Source organism: Tenrec ecaudatus, chromosome 5, assembly GCF_050624435.1.
Source record: "Tenrec ecaudatus isolate mTenEca1 chromosome 5, mTenEca1.hap1, whole genome shotgun sequence".
Taxonomy (NCBI): Eukaryota; Metazoa; Chordata; class Mammalia; order Afrosoricida; family Tenrecidae; genus Tenrec; species Tenrec ecaudatus.
In genome coordinates this window covers 57,366,838-57,388,695 of record NC_134534.1, presented here as the reverse complement: position 1 = coordinate 57,388,695, position 21,858 = coordinate 57,366,838, and the positions used below count along the sequence as shown (strand labels likewise).

The window sequence follows — 21,858 nt, the reverse complement described above, 5'->3', positions numbered from 1 at the left end:
GCATACATTCCTCTCTCCTGACATGTTCCCCACTGCTTCTCCCTCAGAGACGAGCACTGCTACACATCTGTCTTCCTGCCCCCGCCACCCCCAGGGCCATCAGTAGGCGGACATGAAGAAGCCCATCCTCAGTACTACGAATCTAGGGTGGCTCCAGTGAAAATCAGAGAAACCCAAATCTACAGCCGCGAAGAAATAAAAGCAAGTAGGCTTCAGGGCTCGCTTGTGAGCATCTTGCCAGGTTCATCTATGAGTTTTCATTTGACAAAAGTATTAAAAGCATGTCTGTGCAATGCTCACCCCCCTTTGCAGTCTGCAGCCGTGGCTCACAGTCCTTCTCCTAGGCCACGCCCGGCAGTCTTTCAGGGAAGCTTTCCTAACCGAAAAAGGGAGCTAGAGGTGAAACCAAAATTTTCTTTAAGCTTAAGAAAAGGCAAGGGAATGGCTTGTTTTCAACTCATGATTTCCAACGTGTTTGGTCCTAAACCAAACCAAACCAAACCAAACCAAGCCAAGCCAAGCCAAGCCAAGCCAGGGCACTAAGTAGAGGTCTGAGCTGTACGCCCAGAGGCTGGCTCTCTTCGCTTTAGTTTTCTGATTTAGGGTGTGTAGTTTGAATACTGGTCAATTTTTAAAAGACATTTAAAATATATTTTAAAAATTCAGGTCTACAGGGGGCAGATCAGATATAAGCTCTATTCATTAGAAAAGACAGTTTACTTTTTAGAATATCCCTCCAAATAACTTAGGACTCAGTGAAGTTTAAGGAAACCCAAACAAAACATGTCATGAAAGAGCCTCAGTGGATGTCATGCATTTACCTATGCTCAGAAGCTCTGGTGGTGCTGCTGGGTTAGCGCTGGATTGCTAATCACAAGGTCAGCAGTTCAAACCCATTTGTGGGAGAGACGAGGCGCTCTGCTTCCGTAAAGGTTTTCAGCCTCAGAAACACAAGGGGCCGCTTGACTGTCTTCTAGGGTCGCTATGAGTTGGAACCAACCAATGGCAGTGAGGTTAGTATCTAGAAGTCTCTGAGTGGGAAAACCCAGTTAATGAGCTCAGCTGTAAGGCTGGCAGTCTGAGTGTACCCAGAGGTGCCTCGGAGGAGAACAAGCCTGGCAAGTTCCAAGGACCAGAGCCCCTGGAACGCTCTGGAGCCCCGCTCTCAGTCTGACTGACACGAGATCACCATCAGGTGGAGTTCACTTGATGGCAAACGGCGACCACCCCCAAACCAGACAGTGTACCTATAGGGGCTCTGCAGCTCCACAGGGAAGTGCTTGGACCTTTCCGTCTTCTCCGGACGCGGGAGAGCACAGAAGACCGTATGACTAACAAAATCCATATGGTGAAATTCAGGGGCGCTCCAAGAGCTACGCATGGGGAAATTTTGATACTCAATTTACTTTAAAAATGATTAATTCTTGGGTGAGTGTGGAGGGAGGGGAAAAATGAGGACCTGATGCCAGGGGCTTAAGTGGAGAGCAAATGTTTTGAGACTGCTGAGTGCAATGAATGTACAAATGTGCTTTACACAACTGATGTATGTATGGATTGTGATAAGAGTTGTAGGAGCCCCTAATAAAATGATTAAAAATAAACATAATAATTATTTTATTTTTAAAAACGATTAATTCTTAGAGGAAAGATATTTTACTTTCAAAGTAATCAGCTCCCCCCTACTTGACTGGTAGCTCTGGAGGTACCGACCGCTCTGTGCCAAAACTCTCCCTTCTACACCTTGCTCAGCGGGCTGCTTCTCTGTGGATTCTAGAGGCACAGGGCAAGTCTCATATGTACATTGTGAGGGGGCAGTGAACCCACTTAGCTAAAGTATGGGGCAAACTTTTCTGCATTTGTGAATCTAATTCCTCAACAGAATTACAAAACATTTTCCCTCCATGGTCCCTTAGGGTCGACCAGTCACACTGGTGTTCGTGGTTTTACCAAAACTCTTACAAGAACTCTCTACCTCCAGTGTTATCTCCAGAGAAAAGCAGTCCGATGTGAACTGGGCAGAGCTGTCTGTTCATCTGGCCTTGATCAGCCTGGCTCTACTGTGACAGGCAATACAAGAAACGGGGAATGGGCACATGAGGTCAATGGCAGAAATGGGTGATGGGGTGGGGTGGGGGAGAAATGTGGGGGGTGATGCTGACAAAATACCTATGTATCCATTTTTTTAAGACCTAGCTTCAAAGGAACAAGAGGTATGGGAAAATTTTAAGATGTTGAAGTCAATTTGTGGAGAAAATACTAAGCTTTAGAAATCCTTAATATTGAAAACAACTCTCCCATTATGCTGTGAATTGGAAAATTTGACCATGACAAATGCTTTTGGAGACACTCAGTAAAACAAATGCCTTAAGCAGCATGGGTTGTGTTCCAGTATTTTTGAGTAAAGGAGGTAGTATTTAAAACTGACCGGGCTACCTCACAAACAATATTTTACTTTTGGGGGCAACTCTGTTTATGAGAGGTTAAAAAAAAAAAGGGCTTCTATGAAACACCAATTCCCACTTGTTTTTCTAGCAGACTTTTGTTGAGATTGCGGACTTCCCCTGTCTACGAGGCATGTTAATACAACAAATATTTGAACAGCAACAACATTAACATTCTACTCTTGACAATTTCACATGCAGAAGTTTGGGGAATGGCAACCGCCAGCTTTTCAAGTGCATGGTCGAGTGATCGGAGACAGCCAGAGCCTGATCTATTTTTGAAAAATGACTCACAGTATGCACATGACCAGCTGAGAAAAATCTAATCTAGCTGGCTGTAATCAACTGTGATCCAATTGAATGCCGTCAAAAATTCCTTTAAAAAGTGTTATTTCTCATTTCCTCGGACGTTGAGAGGAACGTGAACTACGACTTCTCAGTTACATAAACACACTGCAAGCAGTCCTGGGACCGAGCGCGCCGTGGCTGTGTTTTCAAGCATTTGCAGGGAAGTGGGACCAGGCGTGCACAGCGCCTCTTCAGCCCGACTTCAGTGCAAAGAAAAGGCTGACGCTGCACGGGCAGCAAATGAAGCTGATTGTAACGAGGAGCTTGTTTTGAATCATTTCAAAGTGAGGGCAATTTAACACGGCACTAAAAGGGGAGGAGGAGCTGTCTGCCTGTAGATGGTGTGTGTGTCAACCGGCGCTGGGGCGGGGGGCGGGAATCTACTTTCCCTTTACAAATATCAGAGACTGGGCATAAATACCTGCTTAAGAAGAAACAGTACGGGAAAAATAGTACATATAAATGTTTGTTCTCTTCTGGACCGTGGTTTATGATTTATTTTGGTAGAGTGTGGAATTCATCATGGTTTTGGACTGATCTCTGAAAAAATCAAACATTTTTAGTCTAAACGTGCTCAACTTGTCAAAGAATAGCGAATTTAAGGGGGAAAGCACAATACTGAGCAAGAAAAAACGACTACAGGACAAGAATTTAGAATTCACTGCAAATAAAGTCATATTTGATACTATAGGCACATGTTCCTATTGTCACGTATGTCACTTGACGCCAAACATTACACTTTAAGTTTTCCCCAGGACACAGTACAATGGACGACAAGACTCCCCTACCCGCCCCCCCGAAAACAGCCTTCGTACCTAAAGCAGCTGACTGAAGACCAGAAATCAACATTTTAAGAGTAACGGCAGCACTAGATTATACCAACTTTCATGAACAATTACAGAGTGCATTGAAACAAACACCTTTTACTCATTTACAAAATCCTACTTTACTCTCCCACAGGAGCTCTGAAGTTAGAAATCCTCCCCAAGCAGTTTGTAACATCGTACAATATGGATGCTCTGTGTAAAACCTAGTGCTTTTGAAAAGGAATGAACGAAAATGCCACCGGGTGGGAGCGGCCTCTGATGTCTTTGCTCTGCCCGGCTCACAGCCAGTTCCTGGTACCTTTCTTCGAGGCCACGTCTTTGCACAGTCCCTTCGGCAGGAAGGACCTGTATTTACAGGCCCTTGGCAGCATCAACTTGGCAGCAGAGAGTTTGGTCATTGGCATGAGCGAGCCTCAGGTTGAAAACAGAAGGCTGTGCAAAGACTGAACCCAACGCGCTGCCACGGAGGCGATTCCTATGCACAGCGACCCCCGGGACTGGGGAGCCCTGCCCGTGGGTGTCCGAGACTATAACTTTGGGGAAGCTCTTGATTCCACGCAGCTGCTGGTGGGTTTCACTGTGGACCTTCCGGCTAGCGGCCCCATGCGGGACCCTCTGGGACACCTGGTACAAGGGGTCTGCCGTGGGCTGCTGAGCTAAAGGCGGGCAACCTGAACTCACGCCGTGACACCGCGAAACAATTGCCGGACAAGGGGGACCCCTGCGGAGGTTGCCAAGCCGCTGGTGTCAGCTCCAGGGTAAAACAACAATAACAACAGCACTTGTATAAGAAAACAGTCTGGAAATGCTTCCCCCCCCCACCCCAGGGCGACAATTATGGGTGCAGTCTAAGTTTATCTGTTTAGGAAAATCTTAAAAGGGTGAGTGAGGTTGGCTGAAGAAGGTTTTCCTGCCATTATAAACGCAACTTACTGGGAATTGCTTCTCCCAACTCGGCTTTGAGGATAAAAGCTCCTCACGCGAGCAGAAGGAGCATTCCAGGTAGGGGTTAGAAGCGTCCTAATTAGTTCAGGGTCAAGTTGGGCCGAAGCCAACCTGATGCATGTGTACACATATGTAAAAGATGCTGGGGAAAGCCTACCAGAGCTCTGACTAGAATAATGAAAATCAAAGTGAGAAAAAGATAAAAGGGATATCCTGAGGTTAAATTTCATTTCTTTGTGTTGAAAGAAGTACGATGAATCCAGCCCTCTATGAAAATTAACTCTCAGATGTGGGTGGCAGGTAAGTCAGTGGTTAGTCGTCTCTTGCCATATAGCAGCACCTTTACAGATTTAACTGACCAGATGATGCAATTAGTCACCAACGGGCAAGCCAAAATGAAAGGACGCCAAGCGTATGCCTCGATATGTATGTATGCCTCGATATGTATGTATGCCTCGATATGTATGTATGCCTCGATATGTATGTATGCCTCGACATGTATGTATGCCTCGATATGTATGTATGCCTCGATATGTATGTATGCCTCGATATGTATGTATGCCTCGATATGTATGTATGCCTCGATATGTATGTATGCCTCGATATGTATGTAACATATTTGCATTCATTACTTTCTTCTAGAATAAAACATTTTCTCAAATATTACATGTAAAACGGATCACAATTTTCTTGTCAACCCTATTTATATCGAAAGCAGCGCATGCAAAATGTTTCTAAACTTTCAAAGTATCTGAGTTAAAAAAAAAGGAATCCTACTTTCAGGCATGTTAGATTATTAGGTTTATGATTCTGGTTCATAAGACAAAAAAACCCAGCTAAAATTTATTTTTAACTTTTTGTATAATTTCACACAATGTAGATTATATCCAAATACACAAAACAGTTGTCAAAATGGAATTTTAAAGGTATAGTAAAATTTTTTTCAGTTACTGGTCATACATTGAAACTCTATAGCACTTGTCTCCAGATGAAACTTCTACAAAGAAGCCATAAGCTTTTGTCCAAAGAATCAAGCACAAGTTTACAAGTGATAAAAATGATTGAAATTGATGACAAACTACCGCAAAGTTAAAACAATGTCAATGCATTGATAAATATACTTCAATAAAGTACCCAAAGATGAGACTGAGCAGAACCTTCCTCCTACAGCTTGTTCTGTTTCTCCCTCCCATCTGATTCTCTTAGGGTTTATACCTGCAGGCCTTCTAGTTCCTTTTAACGTATACTTATAACACTTTTTCTTACCACTGGTTCTCAAATCAAGAGTGATATATCAGTAATATATTTGGGCTATACTGCAGAAGCAACCTGACAGAGAGATTCTGACGAAGAGATGTCAAGTGGGTATAAGGATTTACAGTCAGCTTCCACCTCAAGAAATGGGATCACACTCGAGAGACCATGCCTGTTTTTTTCATGCTAAGACACTGTGAAAAATCATAAAAGTTTTGAGTCATCCTGTGTCCACGAAGAGCGTGGCTCTAACCATTCAGTGTCGAGTGGCCATTCCCTGTACTCAGGCTGTTCTGCCATCTGCGAGATTGCCAAGTGACAGCCAGTAAGAGGGTACAGCCCGGGGCCAAGGGCCTGGCCCTTTCTTGATAAACTTTTCGCTAATCCAACGGCATTCTTGGCTTTTAATCAACAATGATTATGTTCATGGACATGACTTTTCACAAGAGAAACCAGACTGGTTGAAAAATACCAACAAATAACCAGTTCACTGGACCACTTCAGAAAGGTAATTCTATACAGAGCAGACACGAACCCAAGCCATGAATGCAAAGGGCTTCGAAACACGCCCTTAAGTAGGTCTGTGCATTTTTCAACACGTTTCATTCTCTGCCTTGCATTCTCCATCACGACGGGGGAACAGCGACATCATTACAACGGAAAGTCACAAATGCCACCGCGGTGTGGAAGAATTACTGCCCTCCTCCTCTCTAGAAGAAGCCCCGCTTCTGTAAACCACAGGTTTATAGGTGCCTTTAAAAATGGAAAGTGAACATGTTTGCCAATGGTGACCACATCAGACCTGTGTATGATCTCTCGTTATTGGTCCTATGAGATATAAAGAGGATTGAAATAAAACCTGACGGAGCTCTAAATAGGCACTACTTCAGTCCCTGACTTCTATAAAATAAAGAGAACTCCAATCGACAAGCTGTATTTCCATGCACTGGACTGTGGAACGCGTCATTTCTTAACAATGAATTGGGGCGCAAATGAAACGAGGGCAACCTTATGGGGTTCATAATTCACAAATGACTCCTAGTCCCATTTTATTCTTCTGCCCACTTTTAACACTTCAAAAACTCCAGTACTGCGCACCACACACCAACGAAACAGACGGCTCTCTGTTTATTCCATTTATTTATCCATTGATTCAGACGATTCTGATGTGGCACTCACGCACCACGAGCTAAGCTGAATCCTTTGAAAAACCCACCGTGTTTTAGACTCTAGGGCAGAAACAAAAAGGTAACAACTCCTTGTACCTCCCTAGCTTATGTGCTTATTTATGGAGTCTTTTCAAAACGAGAGTAGAAATCGTTGTACATAAAATCAAAACAGGTAATTACATTTTTTCTGGCACTTTTCTAGAAATGAGGCAATAAACACAAAACAGTTTATAGATTTATATAACAAAAATAAAGGTTTACATTTCACTCTGACATAGATTACCTCAGGGTAGTGGTGGATTTAAGAAACTCCACTCTGTTGGGGTAGGCAGCAGTGATCGTCTGAAATGCACGCTCATGTCCCATAGCTCTTCAGAGGACAGACAGACAGACAGACAGCGAGACCGCTGTCCAGCAGGACCTCATGTCCATAGCTCTTCAGAGGACAGACCACAGGGTCTGTGCTCCAACGTAAAGATTAAGGCTCTCTGATGGGGAGGAGGGAGCTCTGGGCTCAAGCAGGTGTAGCCGTATTGTAATACTCATGGGAAATACTGAAAATGCTCTGAAGAGGATTCAAACACTGACGGGGGTCGGGGTGCGGGGGTTCTGATTAGAAAAATAAAAACCATATCAAAAACTGACTTCAAGAACTTTGGAGAGAGGTTGCTGACGTAGCACACCAAATGTGAAGGAAGGACAGAGAACACAGGGACTCAAGAGATGGCCCCACCAGTCCCAATCACCTGTGGGACTCAGCTTCCCCGCATGGACGGGGACAGCACTTAGAAGTGGAGTTGAAGGGGGGGAGAGAGAAATGAACCCCAAGTTCTCCCCAACCTAAGATGTCCAGGTGGATGGCCAAAACCAAGCCCTGTGGAAGAATTTCCTTGAAATAAACCACACAAATGGAAAGGACTCAAGGGGGGAAATAGAGCCCCCCATTTTAAAGACGACAGCGTCAGAGAACAAAATAGACGGAAGAAATTCAGTCCTACATCTTCGGAGTGGATGGCCCTATGCAGGCAGGGGTGCTGCCCTTCTGGATGCGCGTGGTCACTTCCATTTATCCTGGTGCTCCTTGCTGACAGGCCGAGAGCAGGGTGCAGTGTGGACAGTGTGGTGCAGAGGGTGAGGGGGGTGCATGTGTGTGGGTGCGCATGCCCACCCCCTGGCAGGCAGATGCAGACTTGGGTGCGGCCAGGAACGTACCTCACTCTTTCAAAACGTGGGGGAAGCTGGCGTGGCATCTTCAGTGGTCTCCTGTTTACAAAGCAGCATCAAGGAGTTGGTGCATCACTTGCGATTTCCCAGAGGGGACATGTCCCCAGGGGGTGGGCAACACGGCACTCCGGAGTCCTGGCTCGCTAGAGTCTGGTGCTGTCTCTGCTCTGCTGCAAGTCCCCAATATTCTCGTAGTCGTTCTCTTTGGGGACCGGGCCCCGGAGACCGGGGCTCTCCTGGCCGGCCTTCTCGCCCTCTCTGCGTAAAGTCTGTATCGCTTCGTAATCGGGCTCGGGCTCCACGCTGGCTCTCTCTGCCGGGGGAGGGCTGCTGGCCCTGTTTGGCGTTTTCTCAAAGTCTTTCACAGTCGCATAGAGGTCGTTACAGGACGAGGGGGACCGCTGGGGGGCTTCATCTTGAATAGAGGTGTAGGTGGGTTCCGGCACTTGAAGCGACGGGCCTGGTTTATTCACTGACGAGTACATGGCTGAGATCTAGAAAACAGAAGGCTAACTGAATAAGCAAGCTCCGAGGGGTCGCTTCGGAGCCCCCCAGCACCCCTCTCCTCCCACGAGCCTTTCAGCGACCAGCTAGGCATCTAGCACATGTGCGTGTCTTCCTTTAAGATTTATTCTTCACTACGTGCACAGACACGGGCTATATTAGCACAGATTGATTGCAGACGCCACTTTTTGAAGAGCAGTTAATTGAGCTGTAATTCACCTGGCATACCACGAAAGCTCCCAAGTCACCGGCTTTGGGTGCTTTCTCGAAGTTGTGCAACCCTCGCAATCTATTTTGCACATTTTTATCTCCTCAAAAAGAAACCTCGTCCACTTGAGTCTGTATATGGGGCCCAGTCCTCACAAAACCCGACCACGCTCCCTGCAGCCGGGTCAGTGCCGACTCCCAGCAACCCGGTAAGACACGGGAAGAACTGGAAGAACTGCCCCAGTGGGTTTCCCAGACCGCAACTCTCTAGAGGCGCAAGAGGGCTGTCTGTCTCTCAACGCTGACCCTGTGGCTCGGAGGCCACTATACCACCGGGGCTCCACGCCCCAGCAGTGCTGGGCAACCACTAATCTGCGTTCTCTCTCTCTCTCTCTCTTCCTCAATGTTTCTTATAAGTGGAATCCTACCGCATGTCGCCTCTTTTCACTTAACATCATGTTTTCAGGGTTCATCCACATTGGAGCACGAGTGTGTACTTATTTCTTCCTTTGAAACCTGAATCATAATCCATTGCTTGGACACACCCCACTGTGTGTAGCCGTTTGTCAGGTGAAGGGTGCCCGCATTCTGTTTAGTTGTTCACTACCATGAATCATGTCGCTGTGACCATTAGGGTACACGTGTTTTGGGTCTTCTAAAACTCGTAGGCCTACAGACCCCGAGGCCCTAGGGATGCCCTTGAAGTCTGAAACTAGACCCACTGCGGAGGACTACTGACAGCTGACATCAGACAGGCCTAACAAGTGAGTAACAATACCGTGAGGAACACACGCTTCACAACAGCCAACGATACAAGCCACAGAAGGCCGCCTCTGCCCAAGACAAAGCTCCCAAAGCAGGAGGGGGCAGGGAAGAAAGAGCGTGGACACGGGAAGACGGGCAGGAAGAAGTAAGGGTGCTTGCTGTTCATTCGAGGGAGTTGGCAACTCGTGCACTGGAACAGGGTGCAGAAAGTGATCAGGCGTGTCTGAAATGTCCTCGAAGAACTTTCACCCAAGCAGCAGAACAATAAAAGGGTTTTGTTTCTTTTGGGTAACATATCTAGCCTTTAAGATCTGTCAGAGAGTCTCCTAACAGTGGGTGCACTGAGTTTGGCTCTTCTAGTCAAAGTCTCTGACTCCTGCCAAACGACCTTTTCCTGCAGGGGTCTGGTTAGAAGGTGGGGGCAGATACTGATAGGATTCCCCTGTGAGTCACTGTGGCTAGGATTCCCTGGACTGCCATCCTATGGAGGGAGGGCAGCGGAGGGGATCGGCTCTCATTACCAGCAAGAGCCAGGAGTGGACCTGTGATCCCTGAGCAGGGAACCTCTTGGATCACAAGGCAGCTGTGACATCAGAGGAGGCGCAATGGCAGAACTGGGAGCCAGAGCGTGGCGCAGTAATGGGCTCCCAGCACACGGAGTAAGTCAAGCTGAGTGCGGTGGGGTAGTGCGTGGGGCTGGCTTGCAGAGTGTGGTGCCTCTGGGCACTTCAGCGGGTGTGAGGATCCTTGCCACTGGAGCGGAATGTCTTTGGGTTGGTATGCCCTTTGGGCATAGACCAGCAGCCCTGCAAGAACGCTGTAGCGTGTCCTGATGACCAACTGTATCCTGAGCATTTCTCACGTGCTTTACAACCTGTGAACTCCCTTAGCAAACCCTTTCCTCTATAAGTTCTAGGTAGCCGTAGCCGTGGCTATAAGAACCTGGGCGAGAATACTAGTTGAGACAGTATCTTTTACATTCCCACCGGCAGTGAATGAGGGTCCAGTGCTCCACATTCTTGCCAATACTTATCGATGATCCGGCACCTGATCTTTTTATGCCAGCCAGCCAAATGGTGCGCAGTGGATCTTATTGTGGCTTTAATTTGCATGCCCCTGATGCCTAATGATGCCGAATCCTTTTTCATGTACCGATTGGCTATTATTTTTGGTATAACTTCTTTAGAGAAATGTCTCTCCTATGTTCATTTTAAAAAGTGGGTTGTCATTTTTTATTACCAAGCTGATGCCAGTGCCCACAGAAGTGTGAGAACCACTGGGTTAGACTGTTCACCAGTTTCTGCACCAAACTAGGCTGCAGACCACCACATCCTGGTATTCTGACGGCAGGACACGCATGTCTGATTTGCCGAGTTTCTTGTTAGTGGTTACTTAGACATTCAACGATTGGGCTTCATTAAAAAAATCATTTTATTAGGGGCTCATACAACTCATCGCAATCCACACATACATCAATTGTGTAAAGCACACTTACACATTCGTTGCCCCCATCATTCTCAAAACTCTCTCTCCTCTTGGGCTCCTGGAATCAGCTCCTCACCTTTTTCTCCCCCTACCCCTGCCTCTTTCCCCCCTCTCCATGAACCCTTGATAATTTATAAATTACTATTTTTATCATATCTTGCACTGCCCGGCATTTCCCTTCACCCACTTTCTGTTGCCCATCCCCCAGGGAGGAGGTTATATATAGATCTTTGTAATCGGTTCCCCCCTTTTGGGCTTCATTTTGTTATTGGGGAAAAATTCCTTTTTCTGCAGAACCAACTACATTTGGAGACTATCAGTTTTGGAGATGCTCTTTCCTGTGGTCAAAGTAGGCGGTTTTCCCAGGCCACCTACTCCGTCCATCTCACTCGCACATCCCATCAACCTCTAAGGCCACAACGGAGTGCCTTTCCTTCCCAAACAGCTACTTTGTGAACCGTTAGAACACATGACTGGAAATCAGCCAAGTGCTCCTTCCTCCTCTGCGCTTCTCTTTGCTGCAGTGGGCGAGGCGTTTGAATCCCCACGGGGTGAACGAAGGCGAACGAAGGCGCACGCTTCCTGACCAATGCCTGGCTGCCTGGCGTCCAGGGTATTTTCCCGCTTTTCCCAGATTCCGCTCACTCCGAGAAGCTTTCGGCCAGCCTCAGAAGCTTCTTAAGACCAGCCTGCTGCCGGCTAGCCGGCCACTTGCATAGGACTTGACAGCTGGTAGCTCAGTGTTGCAGTTAAACTCTATCGCCCAAACACACAATGTATAAAACAAAACACTTGCCCATGCAAGAGTTTTGCTGTATACTGTTCATATCCCACGGTGTAATGGTAACACTCTCTGTTTGCAAATCACTCTGCCTCCGTTAACAAACGCTCTGCGCTGGTGGCTCAGGTCCTCCGGTCCTTGCCAATCCGAGCATTGGAATCATCGAGTCAATCTTCGGACAACTTTTGCCACATAGAGGTGACCGTTCTAAGGCAGGCTAGCATTCCCAACTTAGACTGCCAGCTCTTTCCCATGGAGCAGCTGCACATTCAAAGCACCACCCTTTCTGTTCGTCAACGAGCCCTGTAACCACTGCTCCGCCAGGGCTGCTCCCGGTTGGCTTAATGTTTTTTTTTTTTTGCATTAATCTGAGGTATATCACCCACTGTTGTTGAGTCAATCCCGACTCCTAACGACCCATCGAGGGTTCCTGAGAACATCAAGCTTTACACGAGCAGACAGCCTCAACCTCGTGGCTACAGAGTGGCTGTTAGGTCTGAACTACCAACCACAGTACCATGAGGGATCCGTAGTTGGTCCTAGTTTGCATTTTGAAATTAAGAAAAAGATAACTTTGGGTCCCAGTGGAGGAAAGACTGGAAAGGGACAAAGAGGCCCACCAAAACATCCCGAGCAGGGCCGCCCCTCTGATCCAGTCGGGGCCGGCCACAGTGCGAGGGAGAGCGCTGGCTGTGGGGGAGGAGAGGCAGAGCTTGGTGGCTCGCTGGGTCTGAGGGCAGTGCAGAAATGGGTGTCAACGCGGACTCCCAGGGTTCGGGCTTGTGTGAAGAGGTGAGTGTGTGCAGATCCGCTCGCTGGGGCAGGGGCTGGAGGCAGGTGGCAAGTCCCACCTAAGGAGAGCGCCTCTGCTACTTGAGCTCTCAGTGTGGAAGCCCCGCGTCACATTTCAATACTCAGAATCACAGGAAGCGTTGTGCCTCGACATAGGCATCTCTTATTGCCACCTGTACACAATCTGTTGTGACAGGCATCCCAGATCGAAGCGATATGTAGCTAGATAACTTAAGCTGTTCATATCTCTGTCTGTGCTTAGTTTGACGCAGGTATATCTCCTGGCTGTTACAATTTTAATGTTTCACTGAAAATGCAACTAGTGCCCCCCCCCGCCCCCTCCCAGGCCCCGCGGTACTGGGGAATATGCAATCCTTTCTTACTGGTTGTACGCCAAACCCTATCTCCAGTCTGCAATCAAGCAACTTCAGGAAATTAACTGCTGTCTGAACCCCATTCCTCACTAAGCCTGTCTCCATCTCTTTCCCAGGCTGGATCAAGTTTCCTAAGCCCACCTGTCCCCGTTTGCTGCATTTCCTAACTCATTATTTATTTTCTTCTAATGTTGTCTTCCAGACTGCTGACTAAGGCTCTTAGATTTAAATTTCTCTCTTCATCCCCATCCTCCTTTCTCTTTCCCTTTTCTTGTTCTGAACCTCCTTTCCCGCTCAATTTCTCTTATTTTGCTCATTTTGACCTCTTATCTTCACCTCCACCACTCACTTGCTTCTCTTAGCTGTTATAAAGCCAATATCCCCAAACCTTGATTTCAAGCATAAGATTAAGGAAGTACTTTCATTTTTCAGACCAAGAGCAAAATTCCAGTGCATTTATTTCAGGACAGAGGCCCTATTCTGTATCTCTGGGGCATCCTGGTCATTTAAAATGGGAGAGCACTTACTTCTTCATCTGTGAGAGTCGGGTCCTCTTCCCGAGACTTGTAGGACAGTGCGCTGAATCTCTGTGGGAACAAGCACAACCAAAGAGATGTCATCCATCCAACCTTCCTTTTGCATATTTTATGTCTGTCTATAAAAATGTTTCAATGAGTTTTCCCATATATTTGAGATGTAACCACAAAGGAACTATGGGACACACTTAGCAATAAGCATTTATAAAATCTGTCGCATGGTTTTCTTGGATGCCTAGTAGTAATATACTTATGGAAATTTCTTAGAACTTTATGTTTGACTCTGTAGGTTCAAAGAAGCCACAGATTTACTTAGGCTGCTGTTTTGATTCTTGTCACTGAAGGATTGAATCCTACTCAAATGTAAACCAAATGGAACTGAAAGGCAAGCACAGTGACTTTTTAAGAGGAGAGTGGAAAACGAATAATGACGGAAAGATCCTTGAGTATCTGTACATGGAATTTTCCCCCTATCAAGTCAACATGGAGTGCTTGATGTAATCGAGGGGTTAGACATGAGATGGACAAAGAAGAAGGCAACACTGATTTCCGTGGCGTCTCACAGGGAGCAAGGCACAGGGGCTGTCAAAAGTAACATAGAAAATCTTAACCTGGATTTCTTTTGCTTCTTCAGTGCGATCCAGCCCTGGACATACATGGGCCTCTGCAGGTGCAAGTGCAGGTGAGCCCCGGCAAACCTGCTATGTCAACTCAGGCCCACTTCCCCTCCGAATAGATAAGAGAGCCAGTCCAGCCTGCTAGCGCATCACCATTTACTCTGTTTGTCAGAGTGGTAACCCTAACTGCCAAGGACCTGCCCCACAAACAAAGCTCTTTCTTAGAGTGGCTTAAGGAATTGCATTTCTTTGTTAGTAGGCTCTAGGAAAGTTCTTCACAAGCAACGTGTATTGCGAGGCCCAATTAGATACCGTTCTTGAGTGTTCAAGACGCACCCTATGCTTTATGTCCTTTCTAATACAAACAAAATAAGCTTATCAAGTTCTGGCTGTTTTTCTTTTTAAAAAAAATTATTAAGCATGCCCCAAGGCATTATTAACACATCATTAACAAATTCCAAGGAAAGCTAAAACGATGCCATTTGTGAAAAGTCTGAGATGTGTAAGTCTGGCAAGTGGCAAATAATATTTGCTATTTGAAAAAATTAAATACATCTACAAAGAAAAAAGTGTGTAGTACATACAGTTGATTAAAGGCTGTATTAATTTTTTTTTGCTCCAATAGCTCTGTAGTTCCTTATCTGAATTAGAGCTTCACTTTCCTCGGCTAACGGAAGCCTGGCTCTCTCCTGAGGAACTCGCTTCTCCAGCTGTCCTCTGCGCAATGGTGGGATTTCCTCTTGTGAAATTTGCACCATGAGACCAGAACACAGTGTCAGTCATTCCGAGTCCATCCTTCCATCCTTCCTCTCTTCTCCCTATGACCACCCCACCAGGTATGCCATGGACCAGAATCACTCACGACTACATTTACTCCAGGCTGCTTCCCGCTCCCATTTCTCAATGACCTTGGCTCCTCATTCATTGATTCTCAGACTCATTTCCTTTTTGTAAATTCTGGAGAGTTCAACACACGAAGATCTTTCCAAACACTGTGGGGAATTCTTCCTCAAGGAAGTCCTTTGGGCTGCTCCCTATGGTACATTCTTTCACGCATCCATGCCTCTACTCTCAGCCATCTACACCCTATCTTCTTTCTCCCCAAAGCTCCAATACTGTCTCACCCACTCTCACTCTTAGCTCATGTCCCTGCTTCCTGGATGACTGAGAAAATGCAAAGAAGCAGGAGGGAAATGATCGGGACGGGCTGAAAGATGGTTTCTGTGCAGAAGAGAGACATCAGGTATTAGAGGCGTGAAGAAAAAGGAGTTGGTGAAATTCCAAGGAGAGTTTGCCCATTGAGGTTGTGAAGCTCAAGTTACTGTAACTCATATACCGAGTTGGCAGACACTGAGGGGTGGGGGGACTTGTGGATGGTGGATACATGTTACAGCTTTTTTTTCTTTACATGTTACAGCTTTGTTGAATGTCTACATTTCTGAGTTGTAGCTTATTGTTTAGAAACTGTTGAAAAGAAAAATCACTTATTTGGTTTACATAAAAAACTGCATAACGATTCGGGGATTCTCTGGGTGGTGTAAACGATGAACAGACGTGGCTGTTAACTGAAAGGTGAAAGGTGTGAGGTCCATCTAGAGGGGCCTCAAAATAAAGGCCTGGAGATCTACTGCCAAAAATTAGCCATTGAAGAGCCAAGGGGCACAAATTCTACTCTGACACATGGGGTCACCAGGAGTTGGAATCACCGCCAACGTCACTGGTTTGTATGCAACGAGACCAAGCCCATGACTGCTGAGAGGCGACCCACTCCTGACCTGCCCCAGACTTTGATTTCTGGGATCGTGGAAGGGTAAAGGTCACCATGCGTGAGGTAAAAAGGTGCAGAAGGGACTGGATGCGAGACTCAGAACCCAGCCTTCCTTTCCACTCTTGGTCTTTGAAATGAGGAAATGGAGAATGTGTCCCTATTTAGGCCGGACCTAAAACCTGAACAATATCCAAGGAAAGGTGCAGGGAAAGAAATGTTTTAGACAGACGGGTGTTCACTAGCTCCTGACTTAGAGGGGGAAGGAATCAACGCAGCTGGCACCAAGACGGCTTTCACCTCTCACAAGCCAGAAGGTGTTTGAATATATTCCCCAGAACAACGCACAAGGAGAACCCTCCACGATTCGTGAGCCTCCTAGATATCACAGAACACCCCAACCCAGCCCAGCCCCAGCCAATGACCTGTTTCTGACTCACAGTAGCCCGAGTCCATAGGGCTTTTGAGGCTGTCTTAAAAATCTTTATGGGAGCAGACAGCTCCATCTTTCTCCTCTACAGTGGCTGGTGGGTTTGAACAACCCACCTCGTGGCCCGCACCCCAATGTTACCCGACAGCACCAGCAGGCCACCCTTAGTGGTGACAGAAGCATGCCCAGTAGAAATGCCAGGGCCTACCTTGTTAGCTTCAGTGGTCAGCTCGCTGGCGCCTTCGTCTTTTGTCGGTGTCTCTGCCGTCTCCTGAAGGTTTTCAATCTCATCCAGAAGTTTAACAGGGACAGGGGGCGGGGCTTCCTCTTCCGGATCACGTGAGCATCCCAGAACGATCTCTGCATTCACACTTTGTCGGCACTTTTTATTTCGGTCCACCGAGGCATATTCCGCAAACTCTGCTTTGCCCTGGGCCTGGGGCTCTGGGAGCTCCTTCGAGGCAGGGGTCGGCTTGGCTTTGCCATTGAGGTCTTTATCTGGGTGGGGAGTGGCGCCCACCTCCTTAATTTCTTTCACTGTCTCATACAAGCAGTCCTCCACCATATTTTCTTGGGAGGAACTATCCTTGAGCACTTCATACGGGCCTTCCATTCCCAGGCCCTGGTCCCCATCTGCACTTCTCGTGTTGAGCATCGTGTCCACTGTGCTGTTAGGAGGAATTCTGGGTAACTCCCGACTCTGATGGCATTTGGAAGGCTTCCCCGAGCTGTCTTGGGAGTCCAAGAGATCAGAAGCCGAGGTCTGCACTTCCTCGTAATGCTGCATGCAGGTCATAATACTGTCTTCTGAAAGGACTGCGACAGACAGGCGGGAAAGTGGGAAGACAACTCACATAATCATCGGAGTGACTCAGCATTCTGGTTAAATAAAGAGGCTTCATTTTTATTAGACTCTTGATTGCAAATTATAGATACAGGCCTGTCTTCCAGTTCTTAGTCTTATTTCAATCACGGTTTTAAACCAAAATCTTCTTTTATATCTTTCAAATAACATATTTAATACATTGCCTGGGCTATACATTGGGTCCACAGTTACTTTCATGACATCTTTATACATGAGGGACCTTACTTTATTGATATATAATTCACGTATCATACGTTTCAATGGTTGAAATATATTAAAAGTTGGCAATCATTACCAGATACATTTTAGAACCTTCTCTTCATTCGAGTGGGTTAAATGGTATGAGAGGCTGAGCACCCAAAAGAGGGGCAAGGGTGGTGGCCATGCTCCCCAACTCCACTGGCTTCCGTCTGTCTGGCCTCCATCACATTAGTATCTATTCCTACCCCCCCTTCAAAGGGAGGCAAACACATACCCTTAAAGCAGAACAAGGGGACCCAGCACCCCATGTTCCCCTTTGAAGTTTTTTTTCCTTCTGCCTCATTGCACGCATCTCCCCATCCCCAACTTCCTGTCTTAAAATAGAAAGTGCAAATGTGGAATCCATGAACTGCCAAAGAAATGCTCTTGTGTGAAGCCATTCTGTTCCCTGTTCAAGTATTTTTGAGCGCCTACTATGTGCCGGGGGTTGTCTGAGGTGTTGGCGATACACCATTAAGCAAAACAGAGGGCACTGTCCTTAAGGAGGGTACACTGCGAACAGCAGACTACTAAATACCTGTGTCTCACGGGGGGGGGGGGCGGGGGAGACAAGGGGGGAACAGAAATCGTGCCTCTGAAGGATACTTGGAAAAAGCCCTTGTGAATTTAACAATATCATAGTCTTACGTACTGGATCATCATGAGGACATGAGTCATTAACTGTGAAGATGGAGGAAGGAGTCACTAGGCAAGGATTGTGAGTGGCTATCAGAAGCTAAGAAAGGCAAGAAAATTGATTTTCCACCTCAGAGTGTCCAGAAAGAATATAACCCTATCAGTACCTGGATTTTTAGCCCCGTGAGACCCACGTTGGGCTTCTGATGTCTAGAACTGCAAACAAATAGATCTGTGTTGTTTACAGCAACTCACTTTGTGGTAATTTGTTACGGCAGCGGTAGAGCACGAGCCCACTCGCCGTACACAGGCTCTTCCTTTGTAAGTCTTACAGAATGTCACGATTTACAGGGCTTCTGGTTGGTGATGCGCTGGGTGACTAACTGCAAGTCAGCAGTTTGGACCCATTGACTGCTCCACAGGAGAAAAATGAGTCTTTTTACCCTGTAACGATCTATAGCCTCAGAACCCCCAAGGGACAGTTCCATTCTGTCCTATAGGGTCTCCCTGAGTCAGAAAGGACTCCTTGGCCATGAGTTTTTCACTTGGCTTTGATTGGCTACCCGCTCAGCTTCTCATAGGAAGGACGACGGTTCAAACCCACCGGTTGCTCCCGGGGAGAACGGTGCGGCTGCGTGCTTCCACAGAGATGCCAGCGTGGGAAGCCTGTGGAGGTCTACCCTCCTACAGGCCTACTGTGAGTTGGACCTGACTTGGTGGCACGGGGCTTGGTGTGAGGGGAGAATAACTTACAGGCTGTGGTTGGGACAGATGAATTAGAACATGTACGATACTTAGAGTACAGCCTGCCACACAAAACTCACTTAATCAAAGCTCATTCTTACTATTCTTCACAAAGATTTGTTATTTGTCCGAATGAGATGATTACTGACGCTGGGAGCAAGCCTAAGCGTGAGCAAGACCCCCCGACCCCAGTGTTCGAGCTACATTTTTTGAACTCCAGCAACTTTCTTAGGAGGTGAGGCTGCGGGAGAAGCTGGTATGGTTGCAGGACTTACTGTCACCATTGGTGAGCAGTCCGTTCTGGTCACTGCTGGCCGGAGCATCGGTTGCCAGGCTTGTAATGGATCGGCTGAACATCTCCTTGTCTGATGTCTGCAAACACACACACACGAAACACTGCTGAGACAACATCAAGGCTGCACGGAGAATGTCCCCAGTCCTTTCTAAACATGTAAACAACCACAAAACCCAAACCCACGCAGCCCGTAAGAGTAGTAAATAATACTCTTCAAATGTGGCAAGACTTAGAGTTGTACTACCCCATGTGGCCATTTCCAGCGATGTTATATAAAGTTAAAGGCAGCGTCCCTCAGCTGTACTTGTCCCATGTCAAATGCTAAGTACCCACAAGGAGTAAGTGGTTACCAGACCGGACGGACCAGATACAGAGCATATCCCACAGTAGGAAGCACTCCTGGACACCCTGTCCTCCAAATGCAGCATCGCTGAGAATCTCCCAAAGCCATCTGTGGAGCTTCCTCCCTGGTCATCTGCAAATAGCTACGCTAGGTCACAGGGTATCCATCCCCTTAGTTCCGGGATGGGACTAGAGGCAACAAGAGGGCACATGGACTCCAGTGAACAGCTGCCTGGCCCTGGCATTATGGGCGGTGTGCAATGCTGGCCGTTAAAAGGTGCGCCGGCACCCAAAGAACACTGGAGCATCCCTTCTTGTCATCCGCAGCGGATGGGTGAGGGGCTTAGTCCTTTCCACTGACTTCCGAGCCTATTTTAATACCACCAGCCAAGCCTCGGGATTCAAGCTTTACATAAGCATTTGTGCTGAACACAGCTTACGAAACCTTTTTTGAGAATTCCTACAAGCAAATCCAGGACAAGCGGAGAGGCTGATGATCTTTCTTGATGGCTGACGTTCTGTACGTATAAAAGAAGAGCATGCCAGACCCAGGGACAGCTTGAATAGTGGCGAGGAGTCAAAAAGCAAACTGCGAGGGCAGTTCCCGTCTTTCTTTAAATGATTTTCATTTTAGAGCAGCAGTTCTCTTCTCAACCTGTGGGTCCCGACCCCTTTGGGGGTTTCGGCTCTTTCACTGGGGTCACCTGATTCATAACACTACCAAAATTACATTTAGGAAGTAGCAACAAAAATAATGTTATGGTTGGGGGTCACCACAACATAAGGAACTGTATTAAAGGGTCACAGCATGAGAAGGTTGAGAACCACTGTTTTCTAGAGGGAGACAACTTGGAAGGTCGGAGGCACTGGGTGCTCAGCTTGGTTCCCGATGGAATGATGCCTTGTGCCATTGTGAAGGGTCCCAAAGGGCAGGAGCAGGAATCACCACTGTTTACATACCTACGCCTGACCACTCCGTATGAGCAACTGGGGGAGGAGAGAGAGGAGCCAGGTATCCACGGGCAGAAGCAGGGGTGGAGGACCCCTGCGCACCCCTCATGTTCTCTATCCTCCTTCCCCGCCTCTCTCCAGTTTCCTCCAGGTGACACCATTAGGGCAAGACTGAGGGCCGTGAACAGGTGAGAAATGGGACTCTGAGGCTGCATGGAAGGTGAGATAGCCCAGGTGTGGGTAGGGGGGAGGGAGGGAGAGGGAGAGGGAGAGGGAGAGAGAGAGAGAGAGAGAGAGAGAGAGAGAGAGAGAGAGAGAGAGAGAGAGAGAGAGAGAGAGAGAGAGAGAGAGAGAGAATCCCAGGGGCTCCCAGGAGGAACAGGGAATCCTGAGCACTTCCTGCCTACTGCTGGGGCTTGAGGAGTCCTGTGCATTCTGGGTCAGGGCAGCCCGGGTGGGGCCACTTCCCCAGCGAGCGATAAACGTTGTTGCTGGCTGCGTTTTCTCTATTAGACTCATCAGACTTCCTCTTTGTACCCTCTTCGCTTCACCAGGATTTGCCTGATCTTGAAGCAAAAGGGCAAGGGTCAGGAAGCATGCTCTGTGGAAGGCCCAGCCCAGGGAACAGGAAGGTGGACTTGCTCAGTCATTTCAGGGGAAAACCCCGAATCTGAGAGGACCACGTGGGAGGGACCTGTCTCAGTCTGTGTTTCCTCAGCATGGGTCCACTTTACCCAGAAGCACTGAGAAAACAAAACAAAAAGAACAGCTCCCCCAAATCCAGCAAAGCAGAGGGAATCCACCTAAAACCAAACAAAACCCAGGAAAAATCCCTCCATGTCATTTAGTCTATACCAACCTACAGCAACCAGCTAGGGCTGGGTGGGACTGGCCCGCGGGTTTCTGAGACTGTAGGGAATTCCTAGGGGAGAAGGAAGCCTCGTCTTGCTCCTGAGCAGAGGGTGGTCATTTCACACTGCTGACCCTCACTGCTAACAGGCCCAACTTGGAACGATTATGCCACCGGGCACTCCTTGGTAACTTTGAATTCCCGTCTCCTGGTGGCTTAATGACTGGCTGGTGCGGCAGATGGGACAGAGGCCCGTGGAAAACTTTCCTTTAGAAATAAAGCTTTCTGGCACAGAACAAATGGACCAGGCCTCACCTGTTTCAGGAACTATCCCCAGAAAGCTGGTGAATGGTGCAGGTCTAGACCGGCAGGCTCCAGAAAGGGAGCGTGCCTGGTGGGCGGAGCTAGCCTCAGCTTAGCCCCTGCCCTGTGTTTCATTTAGGCTGGAAGCACCCAGCACCTCCTGGATGG

At 47.5% G+C, this 21,858-nt stretch overlaps 1 protein-coding gene across 1 annotated transcript in view; it reads right to left on the bottom strand.

Moving 5' to 3' along the window:
* Positions 1-3,599: 3,599 nt before the first annotated feature.
* Positions 3,600-21,858, bottom strand: part of PAG1 (phosphoprotein membrane anchor with glycosphingolipid microdomains 1) — a 172,230-nt gene continuing 153,971 nt past the window's right edge. The window contains exons 6-9 of the mRNA XM_075549537.1: positions 19,225-19,321; positions 16,673-17,280; positions 13,644-13,703; positions 3,600-8,702 (exon numbers count right to left, since the gene is read on the bottom strand). Coding sequence (XP_075405652.1) covers positions 8,352-8,702; positions 13,644-13,703; positions 16,673-17,280; positions 19,225-19,321 — 1,116 coding nt within the window. The 3' untranslated portion in view covers positions 3,600-8,351. The remainder of the gene's footprint in view (positions 8,703-13,643; positions 13,704-16,672; positions 17,281-19,224; positions 19,322-21,858) is intronic.